Here is a 16,766-nt window from a genome sequence, read left to right on the forward strand (position 1 = left end):
GTTTAATGCTGCGTATGGAATGAGTAAAGCCAAGCCCGTTTGAGGCAGGAAACCTGGATGCTAGAGGAGCACCCTTGGGCCCAGCCAGGTTCCTGGGGCTGTGTGCACATCTCCTAGCAAGGGCACCACGGTAATGCCTGCACCACGGTAAGTCCTTTGTATAAGGACTATACAAAAAAGATCTTCACGACCCAGATAACCACAATTGTGTGATCACTTGGCATGCCGTGGGGCACATGACCGAGGCTCAGGATGTCAGAACCTAAGGATACTGATGTTGCCAGTGTCCTTGATATTAGTCAAACCCAACATGCGTTATTGAGTGCTCCTGCTTTCATTGCCTGGGGTCAGACACCGTGGACAGACGCGCTACATGGTGGCTATAACCACGTGTGTTTAGGACTGCACTGGGCATGTGGGATATGGAGAAAACCAGGAGTCAGGAATACAGCTTCATCTCTGGAAGGGCTTCAGAGTGAATATCACAGGAAGTAGGATTTAATATTTAGAGGGCTTCTGTATCTTTAACCCTTTGATCTTTTGGAACTTCCTATTATTTCTAGTACAACCAAATAACCGATACATTGGACTCCAACTCTGAAAGACTTCTTTTACTTTCGCTTGAAACAGAACAAGCATGAAGGTGAACAAATATCTTTCCAGAAAATACTCTAGTTTTCTCCAACTATGGGAAAAGATGAGCGGTGACTAGGAAAACATGGCCTGGAATTTCAGAGACAAGAATTCAAATTCCATCTCCCAACTCACAACTGTGAGCTGATGGTGGCTCAGATCATGAACTCCTTATTGCAAAATTCAGACTTACATTGAAGACAATATGGAAAATCACTGGAACATTCAGGGATGAATTAAATCAAATCCCTTACAATTATACAGTAGCAGTGACAAATAGATTGAAAGGATTAGCTCTAACAGACAGAGTGCATGAAGAACTATGGACAAAGGTTCATAACACTGTAAAGGAGGCAGTGATCAAAACCATCTCTAAGAAGAAATGCAAAAAGGCAAAATGGTTGTCTGATGAGGCCTTACAAATAGCTGAGAAGAGAAGCGAAAGGCAAAGGAGAAAAGGAAAGATACATCCATCTGAATTCAGAATTCCAAAGAATAGCAAGAGGAGATAAGAAAGTCTTCCAGAGTGACTAAAGTGAAGAAATAGAGGAAAACAATAGAATGGGGAATACTAGCGAACATTTCATGCAAAGATGGGCACAATAAAGGACAAAAATGGCATGGACATAAGCAGAAGATATTAAGAAGAGGTGGCAAGAATACACAGAAGGACTATACAAAAAAGATCTTCATGACCCAGATAACCACAATGGTGTGATCACTCACCTAGAGTCAGGCATCTTGGAGTGTTGAAGTCAAGTGGACCTTAAGAAGCATCACTACGAACAAAGCTAGTGGAGGTGATGAAATTCCAGCTGAGCTATTTCAAATCCTAAAATATGATGCTGTGAAAGTGCTGCACTCAATATGTCAGCAAATTTGGAAAACTCAGCAGTGGCCACTGGACTGGAAAAGGTCAGTTTTCACCCCAATCCCAAAGAAAAGCAATGCCAAAGAATGTTCAAACTACTGCACAATTGCACTCATCTCACATGCTAGCAAAGTAATACTCAAAATTCTCCAAGTGAGGCTTCAATAGTACAACTGAGAACTTTCAGATGTTCAAGCTGGATTTAGAAAAGGCAGAGGAAACAGTGACCGAATTGCTAATATCCATTGGATCATAGAAAAGCAAGAGAATTCCAGGAAAGCATCTACTTCTGCTTCATTAACTACGCTGAAGCCTTTGACTGTGTGGATCACAACAAACTGTGGAAAATTCTTCAAGAGATACGGATACCAGACCACTTGACCTGCCTCCTGAGAAATCTGTAGGCAGGTCAAGAAGCAACAGTTAGAACCAGACATCCAAATTGGGAAAGGAGTATGTCAAGGCTGTATATCGTCACCCTGCTTATTTATAGTTTATATGTAGACTACATCATGTGAAATGCTGGGCTAGAATAAGTACAGGTTGGAATCAAGATTGCTGGGAGAAATATCAATAACCTCAGATACGCAGATGACACCACCCTTATGACAGAAGACGAAGAGGAACTAAACAGTCTCTTGATGAAGGTGAAAGAGAAGAGTAAAAAGCTGGCTTAAATAAAGCTCAACATTCAAAAAACAAAGATAATTGTATCCAGTCCCATCACTTCATAGCAAACAGATGGGGAAACAAAAGAAACAGTGACAGACTTTATTTTCTTGGGCTCCAAAATTAGTGCAGATGGTGACTGCAGCCATGAAATTAAGACACTTGTTCTTTGGAAGAAAAGCTATGACCAACCTAGACAGTGTATTAAAAAGCAGAGACATTACTTTGACAACAAAGGCCCGTACAGTCAAAGCTATGGTTTTTCCAGTAGTTACGTATGGATGTGAGAGTTGGACCATAAAGAAGGCTGAATACTGAAGAACTGATGCTTTTGAACTGTGGTGTTGGAGAAGACTCTTGAGAGTCTCTTGGACTGCAAGGAAATCAGTCCTGAATATTCATTGGAAGGACTGATACTGAAGCTGAAGCTCCAATCCTTTGGCCACCTGATGTGAAGAGCTGACTCATTAGAAAAGATCCTGATATCAGCTGGAAAAGATTGAAGGCAGGAGGAGAAGGGGACAAAAGAGGACAAGATTGTTGGATGGCATCACTGACTCAACGGACACGAGTTTGAGCAAGCTCCGAGACATGGTGAAGGACAGGAAAGCCTGGCGTGCTACAGTCCATGGGATCGCCAAGAGCGGGACGTGACTGAGTGACTAAACAATGACAACAACTCACTACTGTGGGTGAACTTGAACAAATTACTAGAACACTTAAAGCCTCCACGTCCAGTTCCTCTTTTGTCAAATGACAATATCTATTCCGTGAATCTATCACGAGGCTTAATTAAGGTCATGCATGTAAACTATTTGGAATGCCTTGCCTGTATAGTTGACCCTTGAACCATATAAGGGCTGGGAAGCTGATCCTCTCTGCAGTTGAAAATCTGAGTACAGCTTGCCCTGTGTTACAGTTTCTCCATAACCGCAGTTCCATATCCATGGATTCAACCAACCACAGACTGTGTAGTACTTAATACTTGACTATTAAAAAAAATCCATGTATAAGCAGACCTGCACAGTTCAAACCTGTGTTGTTCAAGGGCCAAATGCAGTTAGTACTCAATAAATGAGACAGGCTGCTGTTAGGGTGAAGATGAGTGGCTACTGTAATTGCTGCAATTGGGGATCCTCAAGCAGCAGCTTTAGGATTTTCAAGAGCAGTTCATTGGAATCTCCATGTCTCTGCATTCCAGAAAATTTGGCCCAGAAACACACTTGTCCAAGCCAATGTGACTTCTTGTTCCCTTCAACGCCACCTCTGACAAACCACTTCTGTGGACATGGTCAGGTCAACAGGAAGCCAAGAAGCCATTGCATTCCTTACATGAGCTGTTGAGTATCAAGACATCGGTGGGGCAGTCGGTGCTAGGGAGCAGGCATCCAAACATAACAGACTTCTCTAACACTCTCTGGATTCCGGGGCCAGGGCATTTGCTGAAATGTAATGCAGTCACCAAAGACAGGGAAAGTGCCAGTCACCCACCATGGAGCCCAGTGCAATTTCATCATATGGAGACAGGGGTAGAAACAGTACAACTCTTCAATCTACCTGGTGAATCACCTTTTTAGAAAGGCAGTTTAGAAAAAGCCACCAGAGTGAATTCTATACAAGTCAACTATGTTAATGAATGTGTGTGTGGTGGCAGGGGCCGGGGCGAGGTTAGGAGGACATTCACCGGGCTCTACAGGAAAAAGTTAAACATGGTCTTGGAAGGGTGAAATCTCAGGTGTGCTGTACCACACACATAAAACAAACAAACAAAAAACAGAACAAAACAGAAGAGACACAACCAAGAGACTCTCAGTACACTCAGTAGCTCCCAAGGCAAAAACGAACTATTAGTGCTGTGTGCTAAGTCACTTTAGTCATGTCTGACTCTTTGCAACCCTATGGACTGTAGCCCACCAGGCTCCTCTGTCCATGGGATTCTCCAGGCAGGAACACTGCAGTAGGTTGCCATGCCCTCCTGCAGGGGGTCTTCCCCACCCAGGGCACCTGTGTCTTCTCTCTCCTGCACTGGTAGGCAGGTTCTTTACCACTAGAGCCACCTTCATTTCTCTGCAAGCCAAGGGCCAGGTGTGCCCACTGGTCTTCCCTTTCTCGAGCTTCCTCTAATACACAGAGAACAAAGGAAGACGCTTTGGCAGAAACCACAGGATCTTTGGTGCTGCTGCTGCTAAGTCGCTTCAGTCGTGTCCGACTCTGTGCGACCCCACAGACGGCAGCCCACCGGGCTCCCCCATCCCTGGGATTCTCCAGGCAAGAACACTGGAGTGGGTTGCCATTTCCTTCTCCAATGCATGAAAGTGGAAAGTGAAAGTGAAGTCGCTCAGTCGTGTCCGACTCCTAGCGACCCCATGGAGTGCAGCCCACCAGGCTCCTCCGTCCATTGGATTTTCCAGGCAAGAGCACTGAGGTGGGGGGCCATTGCCTTCCCCGGGATCTTTGGTACAAGCATGTGTTATTCCATTTAACTCTCACTGCAGGTATAAAAATCATTCTTTTGATTTCATTTTGCTGTTAAAAAAAAAAAAAAGCCAAAATTACGGAGCTAAAGTTGCCAAGCGTCAGGAAGCTTCAAAGTAGGTAGCACCTAGACTCGAACCCTGGTGCACTAAACTTAGTATTTCTTGATCCTGACAGTACCTGCAAATCGCATGGATGCTCCATCCCCAGACTAGTTTAATACGAATCTCGTGGGGGCACAGCTGGAGCAGAGGTGTGTTCTCAAAGCTCTCCAGGGATGGTGGTAGAGTTCACGCCCACAGACCCACCACCAGTGCTGTGCTGTGGAGGCCACTGATGTGTAGGGACTACTTTGGGAGTGGGGGGTTATTAGTGATTTTAAAATGGAGAGGAGAAAATTAGAAGAAAAAAAAATTTCAGACATCTGGAGATCTTATCCGACAGCTAATCTTTTACCTCCTCTGTGTAGTACCTTTGCAATTTGCAAAGCATTTTTACTCCTCTTATTTTAATTGAATCTCACAAAAGTCCCATCTCACTGAAATTCCTATTTTGCTGACGAATAAAATAAGTCTGAGGAATCCGTCCAAGTTCACACAGTGGCCACTCTGAGGCTCAAACTGAAGTCTTCATGGTTCAAGTCCCCTGTATCAAAGAAACCCTATCAGAAACCTGGACTCTCCTATGATTGGCTATATATATATTTTTCTCACTTTCCCCTAGATATTTGACATTGAGTTTGCATCACAGGGGGCAAGAAGGGGTGGGGAAATAAATAAATTCTAATAAGAATATTTTGTAGTTTTGAAAAGGGCAATGTCACTGCCATGGAGTATGGCTTCTGAGAAATACGAATACAAGCTCTTACTGGACATGAACTTGAGATAAAAGAAAGCAGCTAAAATGAAAAGCCCTAAATGAGTCAGGGCTACTTAGGGAGTTCATTTACTTTCCCTGATAAGAATAAAGAAATATTTCAAGTTCTCTGTTTGAAACACAAAAAGCTGACCAGGAATATGGTATCTTATGAGAAAATATGTGAAGCCTGGGAACATGACTTGGTTTAATGATTTATCAACTTCAGTTAAAAGAAATCTGGGTGATCTTATCATTCGGCTGGCCTCCCTTCCTGAAAGTTCTGCTCACCCAGATAAGTTACTGCTGAGCCAACATCCTCCTTGGCTATGCTTCACTTTGTCTCAGACAAAACTGAAGGAAGCTCCATGCACTACACAATGCTACTGTATATCGAACCAGGTAAAAAGCAGAGGCTAGAAAATCCTCCTGGTGCTTGCTTAGACTGCAGGATGTTTGCATCCAGTTCTCTTATCACTCTGTTATATGGAGACAAGTTCTTAACCTTTCCAAGCTCCACTTATATATATATATATATATGTACATATATATGAAGGGAATGGCAACCAACTTCAGTATTCTTGTCTGGAGAATTCTATGGACAGAGAAGCCTGGTAGACCACAGTCCATGGGGTGGAAAAGAGTCAGACATGACCGAGCAACTAACACACACACATGTATACACACATCGATCTAGCTTCATGGGCATGTGGCCTGTGTAACTGCACAGAGCCCTACCACTTAAAAGGGCTGCATGCCTTGTTTACTGCTCTGCTCTTGCTGTTGTGAAATTCTCAGTAATTTTTGAGCAAAGTCCCCCATTTTCATTTTGCACTGGACACTGCAAATTAGGCACTGGTCCTGTTTATACCTGTCTCTCGAGTTGCTGGAAAGGACTGCAAGAGTTAAGATCTGTTTGCAACCAAGGCCTGGTATGTGGTAGGTGCTCCTGGAAGATAGCTACTGCTTACCTGCATTATTCTCATATTGCTGAGGCCATGTATGTTATCTGGCCCTGAGCACTATGTTTTCTATAAGCTGGGTAGATAGGGTCAAATCGAAGACTCAGCCTAAGCAACCAAGAGAGACCACTATCCCTCTTAGATTGCTTGCATGTGAAACTGAAGAACCTTCTCAAAGCTCCCTCAAGTTGGTAATTTGTTTGCACAAATCAGTGACTTCTCTTCCTCCCACATGGCACTGCAGACTACAAGCGGATGCGCTTTCCCTCTGATGGCACCACTAAGTAGACTAGCCATCAAGATACCCGGTAAGTGGCCAAGCAACCAAAGAAAGAGTCCATGCCAAGCAGGCAAGCATCGTCTTGCTTTAGCAAGAGAGGCAGTGACTATGGATCAGTGGGGAGAGATAAAAGGAGGCTGATAAAGGGAGATGGCATTCATTTTTCACTTTGAGCTCTGCTGTTCTGAAGAAGATGGTTTGCAGGGCTCTTGGGTATGAAAGGAGTTTCTTTAAGAAACTTGGGTATGAGTAGACCAAATGAAGAAACTTTGTGCCAGGGTGCACTGTCCAAGATGCTGAGATGGCAGGTCAACTAGGTGAATGGACCTTGACCTTTACCAGGGCTCAGCCATGTCACCAAAGCAACTCAGCCTCCATGAACCCTGTGTTCGGGAGTAGGGTGCAGTTAAATATGGTGCCTGACATCACACCATTATTTTCAGCTACATCTTTTCAGGGCTTCTGAAATACAGACTTTTTCTGATAAAAAGGACTGTCAACCTTACTCTCTGAGTAAGCATGCTGGAAAAGGCAAGGGCATGAATGTTTGAGTTCCAAAAGGATGGCAGTACCCCAATACTGGATGGAGACCCCATTGCCAGGTGTCATGGAAAGCCTGTTGTGAAATATGTGAATTAAAAAAAATTCATCTGGTGCAAGGTAAAAAAGGAAAATCAAAGATCCACAGCAACAAAAATCCTAGCAGCAGCTAGCAATTATGGAGCCTTTAATATATGCCAGGCACTGTGTCAGAACTTTATGTTTATTATTATCTCCTTAACTCTGACAGAAACCTTTGCAAGTAATTATTATTAGCATCTTCATTTTTCATGTAAGGAAACCAAAGCTTGGGGTGGTAACATGACTAACTCTGAGCCATGCAGCTAGAAAATGTCAAGAGCCTGGATTTGAACCCAATCCATCTGACTTCAAATCTCAAACTCTAATTTCTGTCCTGGCCTCATGAGGGGGCTTTCAAAGAGGCCTAGGAGGTTTGTCAGGTAATTCCTGGATGACAGCACTTGCTGTTAAAATCGAAGAGAGAGTCCCAGCCTTCCCCTTTTCTCAGATGTTAGCCACTTTTGTAGAAGAAAGCTCTAAATTCAAGTCATTCATACTTCACCCACAGTAATGAGAAATCTAGGAACTTAAAATACTGCTTCAACCTTTCCTCTCTCCCACCAAACTGTTTGAAAGGAATATCCAAGAGGGAAGAGAGGGAAAAAAAGTAATTTTGCTAAAAAAAAAAAAAAGTTGAAAAATATGCTTTCAAATGAGAAACACGTGTGTGATTATTCTCCCTCTTTTGTCTCTCCCTACCCCCACCAAGTTGAAAACAAGCTAACGCAACACAAATGTACACATCCATGTAAAGACACAAGAAGCCAGGGGCGCCTCGACGGACAACCCGGCACAGCAGTCCCTGTCCAGCTCCATGCCCAATTTTCAAGCTTATGCACAATGACTCCTGGCAAAAAATGTACTTGAATTTTAAAGAGGGAATCTAGCAGGGGTGAACACTCAGGCAGGCTGGAAAGCAAGTGTGTCAGAGGTTGCAGAAGTGCTGGAGCTATGCCATTTTAACATATCATTTCTTGTTTCCCTCTTTCTGGCACAAACAAGCTACAGAATCTCAAAAATTGGGTCATCATTTTTGAATTCCCTGCTTTCAGCACAGCACTCAGTTGGTCTTATTGACTAGCTTAAAAGTCTGATTTCCTGAGCTAACACTTCCTGTCCATTCAGCTGCAGGGGAGTAATAAACTTGGGGACTGTCTTTCCCACTGGCAACCAATGTGCAATAGTTCTCACAGGCGAGCTGGGTTCCATCCTTGTATTTCCTGATATTATATATTTAACAGCATCAAATACGTCCATGAAAGTACCACTTCAGAGGCCACCACTCTCCCTGGGAGGCTGAGGCGAGGAAGAATTGACTCCTGGGGGAACATCCCTGGCATCCTGGTCGTGCAGGGCGACGTCCTTTCCCATCAGCTCTGGTGTTCCCACAGGTATGCTGGACTGCCCATGAGGGACACAGGGCTGTGCGCTTCACTCAGAGTCAACAAGAGCCCTTGCAACTCAACTGAGTGGTCCCTACCATGAATTCTGAAACCTCTTGGCTGTGTTCTAGCAGTAGATTTAAACTTACCTCCATCTGGGAGCATGTTTTGTGAATTTTTACTTGATTTTCTAAAATTATATCAAGTCTCTAAACATCACTTTCCATCTTTGAGTTCCACATTTCTAGCAAGTTTCACCAGTTTGTCAGTGTGAGACAAGACACTCTCTTCCTTTTTTGACCAGATGAAAATGTTTCCTACTTCTCTGCAATCACTTGCTTCAGACCAATATAATCTCCTTCCAGTCCAGGCCCTGACTTCAGGACTAGCCTCTAGTAAATGCTATGCTAGGGGAACAGGGAACGCATTGTGAGCTGAGTTTCTGAGACTCTTAACACTCATGCAAAAGGCATCAAATTTCAGGAGATCTTCTGGAACATGAACACAACCATGGGGTCAAGTCTGGGCTTGCTTTATTTGACCTTGGTTTGTTTTATTTTATTTAGGCAACCTTTCTCGGGGGGTGGGGTCGGGGGGTAGGGCAAGGAACCGTAAAAATCCTTACCTTTTAAAGGAGCCCATTGTTAACAATTTGTTCATCACAGCTCCCTCCACCTCGCCAAAAAAGTCTCCAGTCTGTGGGGAAGAAAAGACGACCCAAGAGGAAGTGTAGATAAATAATGTGCCCAAATACCAGAGAAGAGATAAAAATGGACACAGTTTGTGTCCTGGAGCTGACAAGGGCAAAAGGAGGTTTTCAGGACTACTGTTAACATAAACATGGAAAAGGTCTTAATAGTCATGAGAAGTTATGGGATTACAGAGCGAACAAATAAGCAGATGTGGATGTTTCAAATACATGGCAGGGGTCGGGGGTGGGCTAAGAGTGGCATTGCATAACACGTGCTAAGTGCCGGAAATAACACACACATGCACACGGGTGCACATATGTGCACATAGACACGCATGTGGCAGCACGGGCACACACACTCTTGGAAGGAGGCAGCAGGCATTAATCTGCTCTCAATTCCTTGGGAGTAAAACACTACTTCATACAGACAGAAACAGACTGTGAAAGGGCTGCCTAGGCAGTAAGAAAAAGAACTGTTTATAATTCCTAAATGACCTGTTTAGGGATATACAGCAGTCTTCTTCATCGGCTCTATAAATTTCCTACAGTGGAAAAAACATCCTTTCTCTAAGTCACTTTCTGAGGAGCACCTTCATGTTGTCCATAGGCAGCTAATATGTTGACCAAGAATAAAGCTGTCCAGATCTGGGAAGAGAAGGCTCGGCCAATCAGACTTCCAATGACTGACTCCAGCTCTGGGACTGTCTTCAGGGCACTCCCCCAGTGCTAAGCTTATGCTTCTCCAAGTCTAACTCTTGGTGTTGGCCGAGATTTGCAAACTCTGAATGGTGGAATGAAGGATTAACATCCTCGGGCATCCCTCCAGACTCCTGGAGTCAAGGGGGAAGATGTATCCAATATGGCAGAACAGAGCTTGGACCAACAGCCTTCCTCTGCCAACAGACTGGAAGGGGCCAGTGCAGACCAGTACAGAATCCCCAACTCTACTGTGGGTGCTCTCAGAATTTGTGTCTTATGTGGCGGAGAGTAGAGGGCATTACACTCAGAGCCCAAATCACATAAATTCCACATGTGTCTATGTGCTCATTCATGTCCAACTCTCTGCAACCCCACAGACTGTCACCTTCCAGGCTTTCTGTCTATGGGATTTTCCCAGCAAGAATACTGGAGTGGGTTGCCATTTCCTTCTCCAGGGGATCTTCCTGACCTAAAGATTAAACCTGTGTCTCCTGCACTGGCAGGCAGATTCTTCACTGCTGAGCCACTGGGGAAGCTCCTACATAAAGTCCATAGACTTTGTATTAATTAAATCCTAATTTCCTTGTAATGGTGTGACCTCAAGCAGGCTCTTAGGAGTTTTCAGGCAGAAAGGCACATACAGGCTTTGCCAAAAAGTCAGAAAAGAGGAGGAAAGAAGGAAATGACATTTCACTGACTGAAGACTGAGCACTGCCTTTTTCACTCCAGGGAAATTTGAACTTTTGGCAAACTCTGTGGGTATGTGCTGCTGTTGGGAGCAAGAAGGACATGTGCATTTCCTGTGTGTAAATATGCCAGTATCAATGGAACTGGTTGTTAGATGAAGAAGAATTAACCTCATTGGGGTACAGGAACCAGACATCAAACAAGCTGAGGCAGGGCAGGCTCCGTGGGCTATTCTGCCCAGGAGTAAAGGAGGGAGCAGAGGCCACATGTAGTGGCTGTGGCTTAGGAGAGGCCACTATTCCAGTGGCTCATTGTGTTGGCTTGTCCAAGACTCCCCACTTAAAGACATCTGCCATGTTGTCCCCCCCAGGATCAGGTTCTCATCTCAGCCCTCCATGATTATGGCAGGACGACAGAGCTCATCTTCACAGGGGATTAACTTGGGTTCTCACTCCTCCCAGACCCAGGGGCACATTACCATAGGCCTATGGCCACTCCTGCTCCCAAGAAACTGACCACATCTCACGTGCTTCTCCTTCCTATCTAATGTCCATCCACTGTTCAACATGAAGTGACGTCCAGCATCCGAGGAGACCGTGCGTGAGCAGTCTGAGTCTCAACTATGTGATTACCATCGACCAAATGCCTCGAAAATCCCATGGATGGAGGAGCCTGGTAGGCTGCAGTTCATGGGATCGCGAGGAGTCAGATACGACTGAGCGACTTCACTTTGACTTTTCACTTTCATGCACTGGAGAAGGACATGGCAACCCACTCCAGTGTTCTTGCCTGGAGAATCCCAGGGACAGGGGAGGCTGGTGGCCTGCTGTCTATGGGGTCGCACAGAGTCGGACACGACTGAAGTGACTTAGCAGTAGCAGCAGCAAAGGCACATTTAAAATCCCAAAACATTCTCACAGGTAGGAGGGAAAGCCAAAGCACAGTTCCACATGTTACCTGGAGCCAGAGTTCACAGACTAGCAAGCCACTGAGCTCAGACCCTAAGGAGCCATACTTACGGACAATTAACTAATTTATTAGGCATTAATGGGTCTATCACACTGTTGGGTACTGAAACATTTTAAATGATGTAAATGAAACCTCATCAAATGCTAGCATCCTCAAGTATTAGAGTGTGAAGAAGACTTTTGTAGTCAACCATCCTCCGTTCATAGAACCCACCAGGAGTCCCGGCGAGTTAAGGGATGTACCCAATATCCCAAATCGAGTTAAGGAAGAGAGCTCACATCAGAAACCATCTGCCTCCACCTCTGGTGTTTCTTTCCTATACCATATGGCTAAACTGATTTGGATTTGACTTTAACATGCTAATTTCATTAACTGCAGAGAAAGCTTTCAGGCACCAAGTTTTAAAGGAGAAACTCATGTTTCTCTATTACAATGCTATTGATTTTAACTCTTACTTTGATTTCCAAATAAAAGTGGAGCTTTCTTTGCTGAGCACCCTAGCTTGGTTTCTTTCCATCTCTCCCTCCTGCCCCCACACTGCACACGGCTGGATCAAATGAAAAACATTCTTCATCTACACGTGGATTCTTGGCCCTCAGTGTTGAGAACCCAAGTTAATCCTTGGACTCAGATAACTGACTTTTAAAAAGGAAAAACCAGAAAGAAAGCCATAAAGAATAATTATGTTGACATACATACATACATATATTTGTGTGGATATATAAATTATATATAAAGATAAAATATCAAAATATTAAAAGGAGGAAACCTCCTTAAAATTACCCGAACTCTTTCAGGCACCTCCATACTTGAGGTAAAGAGTTCTATAAATGGAACATTTTATGTGTAAGAGAGCAGACCCTGGGCTCTGCACCCCTCCTCTCCTCCCTGGAGGTAAAATCTCTTTGGGGCCTGCTGAGAAGTAGGCTGTGACATTCTTCAAGGGGTGGAAATAATGTTTTATAATCTCCTGCTATTACCTCTTAAATACAGATCATTGTCTCAAAGTTTCAACGTCATATTTCACTTCCCTTGACCCAAGCACAGTCTGGGATCCTTACTGTAAGTAGGTAGAAATTCCTCACTCACCTGAGTGTAGTCTTCAGATACCAGAATAAATCCGTTATTGTCTATGAGGTAACAATTCACAGTCTAGAAAATAAAAACACCGCAGTTTCAACTTTGGGTCCTCAGACTGCTTTTACGTGCAATGATGTACTTCCAACCTGAGAGATACCTATTTTAGGCTGTTTTGGGGGAACTGGAAGTGCCAGCTGGCTCTTGGAGTTAAAGCCAAAGTTAAGCTTACCCCAGCACTTGTTTTGCAAAACTAACAAATAAACTTAAAACACTAAGCAAGCCTTGAAAATCCCAGATTGGGATAAAAAGAAAATGCATTTAAAAATTATTCATTACAGTTTGTCTTCCTTTTTAAAAAGTTCTATGACCTGAATAACATTTCCCAGGAACAAAGTGTCCAGAGGCCTCTGAACCTGTATTAACAGTGGTTGAAGTGCAGGCTGTTTTGAAAGCAAAACGACAACACAATGCCATTACTCTAATGATGTATTAATGAAAACACCGTGTCAGCTCAGAAGACCATCAGGGGACCAGGTAATATTTTTTAATTTGTTCATAGACTTAGGCAGGGGGGAAGGGGCAGACTTCTGTTAAAGGGGCCCCTCAGGCCTCCTAAAGGTTTTCAAACTGTGTTTTTAATTGGGAGCTGGATTTGGGGGCAGGGCTGTTAGCTTTTGGTAGCTCAGACTTATAAATTGTAGCAAGGTAAGCCCAAACCTCTGCTTCCCCCACACTACTTTAATCTCAAGTGAATGATTTGCTACAGGCTAAGTTTTAATTACAGTGCTGTGGAGTTTAAATTTAAGGTTTAATTCCGTCCTTGATGTAACTCAGTTTCTATTTATTGCAGCTTTACATACCGACTGCAACATTTAATTTGTAACATATCTTTACCCTGAGCTAAAGTCCCCTAACTCCAGGCCACTGCAGGGATGTTTTTTTTTTTTTCTGGGACATTTACTTATCCACGGAGTTGATTCTAGCGAGACACAAAAGTACAGCAGTAAGCTAGTTAGAAAGATGCATCCTTTATTAGTAGGCAATGGTGGAGATTCAGCAGGAAATTAAAAGTCTTGCTAGCACCTTTCAGAAAAGAACTGGCTCCTTTGGTGAGCAAGTTTCTCTCGGTTATTCAAAGGGGCCAGATGAAGGCCACACTCTTGTTCTTCAAAGAAGCTCTGGGCTGCACGGACACTACATTGGTCCAGCTGGGAGTCCTGACAAACTTCCCCCTTCTGTAGGACACAGCACTCTCAGAGACCGGCTGTCCAACATGGCAGCCACGAGGTATGTGCAGATTTAAATGTAATTTTAAGTTCATTGGATCATATGAGACAAATTGGAGATATAGACCTTGATGCAAAGGGAGGTTAACCTCCATTCAATCAATAAAACTACCTGCTGAGCATAGGAGTGGCCTCCATATATTGACTTTCCAAATCCTTACAACTGTGTAGAGAATCCAAAGTCATCATAACTTACCCTCCATCCCCAACTATAAAATAAATTCCTACTCAAATATCCCTAGTCAATTGGTATTACTGCTATTAGACCTATAACTTTGTGGTCAGTCTTTCTCTGCAAATATTAGACAATACAAGACAAACCCAAGGCAACTGAAAATCTTGGGAAAGAAGCAATATTTCCTGAAGTGATACTGGAGATCAGCCCCAATCACACATGAAGCCACTGGCACATTAGTACCCATAAGAGATAAAACACTCAGAAAAGACAAAACATCACCACCAATAACATGAAAGATGTTTCCAGAGAGAATGATTTCAAAAGGAAGAGATTAAGAGAAGCTCCTGCGGAAACTGTTTAAGCTCCACTATATTTGACCTCCCTGGTGATCACTTTGAGAAAATAAAAAATAAAGTGAAAGATTAAATATTTTGATTTTTATAATTTTATCCAAAATATTATACTCTCCACTCCCAAACCAAACATGTTGTTTGTTAATAGAATTAGGATATGACTACAGTTACAAATTTATTAAGTTTAAATTTGTTAAGTAAAATAAATATATTTCACCATTTCCACTCTATTTAGAGATGACGCTTCAATAAAATGTTTCATAATTTGACATAAATATTTGGTTCTTTCCCCACCCTCATTTCTTGGAAATGATGACCTCGTGCCCCCTATAATAGACAGCACTGCATGGAGTCACGTTGGGCTGGGCATTAGGAGACTCACTTCTCAGGTATCAACCTCTGTTTCCACTCTCATCCGGTGTGGAAGGAACAGGACTGACAGTATGCAACAAATATTGTCAACCTTGCAAAGGTGTTACATCACTGAGGTAGAACTGGGTCCCTTAATCTGAAAGGTGTCATTTAATTTTCATTACAGGCAGTATTGTTACATTAGGGATATACAGTCACTGTGATGACTTCATAAACATCTCCTTGCCAACAACTACTTGGATTAAATTATTGGGAAGTACAGTGGAATGGAGTAAGGCCCCTGAAATTAAGTGAGCAGAGTGCTGCGTTATGAAAGAATCAGAGTAGAATTAGCCAGATTCTAGTCTGGATACATTGTTTTCTCTATGTCTCTTTACAGTAGTTAATTGCCTTCTCCATTCTCCCTCCTCCAATAAAAGGAAACAGAAGAAATATTTTGTCGGCTTTCCCTCACTATGCTACTTCTGCCCGAAATTAAGCCAAACTTCTCAGGAGTCTGCCCATCCCTTTGTGACAAGGGCAGAATGACAGGCTGAAGGGCTTGGGCAAACCAGGAACTCTTAAGTTTGACAGACATGGCAAGCATCCATTCCATAGCCACTTGTGACAAAACATCTGAAGATGAAGTTGTTTGAAAAATGCAGAAATAAAGAGCTGGTGACAAAAAAGGCAACTGTCTTCAACTATTTGTTGCCTCAGTATTGCCCAGAGAAGTCTGACTTCAGGTCACAAAGGCAGGTTAGGTAAGATACCTGAGGTTAGAGCCCCAAACCAGGCCATGGTAATTGGGCTGTCACAGATAGTAAGGAAAACTGGGGAGGAAGAGTACTTGGAAGTGAGAAACATCAGCACTAAGCTTGTGTTACCTGGAAGGTAGTATTAGCTCTGAGGCTAAGATACTAGCTTCAGAATCAGAGACTTGGACACTTGCAACCAGTATGACTTTGAGAAAAGCCTTTTAACACTCCCAGTCTCAGTTTCCTTATCTGAATGATGGAGACAGCAACAACTATTTCAGAGAGAAGATTAAGTAGGCCAGTGAGTGCAAATTGTTGAGCATGGTGCAAGGTGCATTATGAGTCCCCAAAGAACCATGTTTGTGTCTATTTAGCACCTACTATGTGCCCTCTTTATAAGTATCTTAATGCTGCAAATTGACTTTTTTGGAGACAGAAGTTGTCACACAGTTTGTAGCAAGAGGTTGTGGAGGCAAGTCAGCTGATAAGCACATGTGCTCATCTCCCCTTCTAACCAGTTAGCTCCTGGAGGACAGGGTCCATCTCTGACTCTGCATCCCATTGATTCCTCGGGGGCTGGAGGTACCAGGGATGTCAGGGGGGCTCAGTAAATAGGTCCTGAAGGAAGGAGTTAGTGTGAGAGAGGTTGCCTCTCAGGTTCTGAAGTTAACAGTCCCCTTGGGTGGAATGAAGCTCCTTAAAGTCCTCAGTTAGGCCCACGGCCAGGCCCTCCATGAAGAGGTATCTATAAGCCTGGAAGACATCTGGCCAGACTGACTCCACCCAGCAGCCCAGGACACTCAAGTCAAGGGCCCAGGGAGGCCACTGCAGGGCAAGACAGAGGGACTGGATCGGATCCGAGGCAAAGTGTGTCTGATAAGTGTGTGGGAGTTGTGCCAGGTCTTCAGTAGAGAAGAGAAGCCAGAGGCACGTGAACTTAATGAGCCCCCACAGCTGTTTTTAATG

General features: G+C 43.6%; 1 protein-coding gene across 1 annotated transcript in view; it reads right to left on the bottom strand.

Moving 5' to 3' along the window:
- CACNA2D3 (calcium voltage-gated channel auxiliary subunit alpha2delta 3) overlaps positions 1 to 16,766 on the bottom strand; it is an 871,226-nt gene that overhangs the window by 68,808 nt on the left and 785,652 nt on the right. Inside the window, exons 30-31 of the mRNA XM_069561584.1 lie at positions 12,884 to 12,946; positions 9,374 to 9,444 (exon numbers count right to left, since the gene is read on the bottom strand). Coding sequence (XP_069417685.1) covers positions 9,374 to 9,444; positions 12,884 to 12,946 — 134 coding nt within the window. The remainder of the gene's footprint in view (positions 1 to 9,373; positions 9,445 to 12,883; positions 12,947 to 16,766) is intronic.

This window comes from Ovis canadensis, chromosome 19 (assembly GCF_042477335.2).
Source record: "Ovis canadensis isolate MfBH-ARS-UI-01 breed Bighorn chromosome 19, ARS-UI_OviCan_v2, whole genome shotgun sequence".
Classification (NCBI taxonomy): domain Eukaryota; kingdom Metazoa; phylum Chordata; class Mammalia; order Artiodactyla; family Bovidae; genus Ovis; species Ovis canadensis.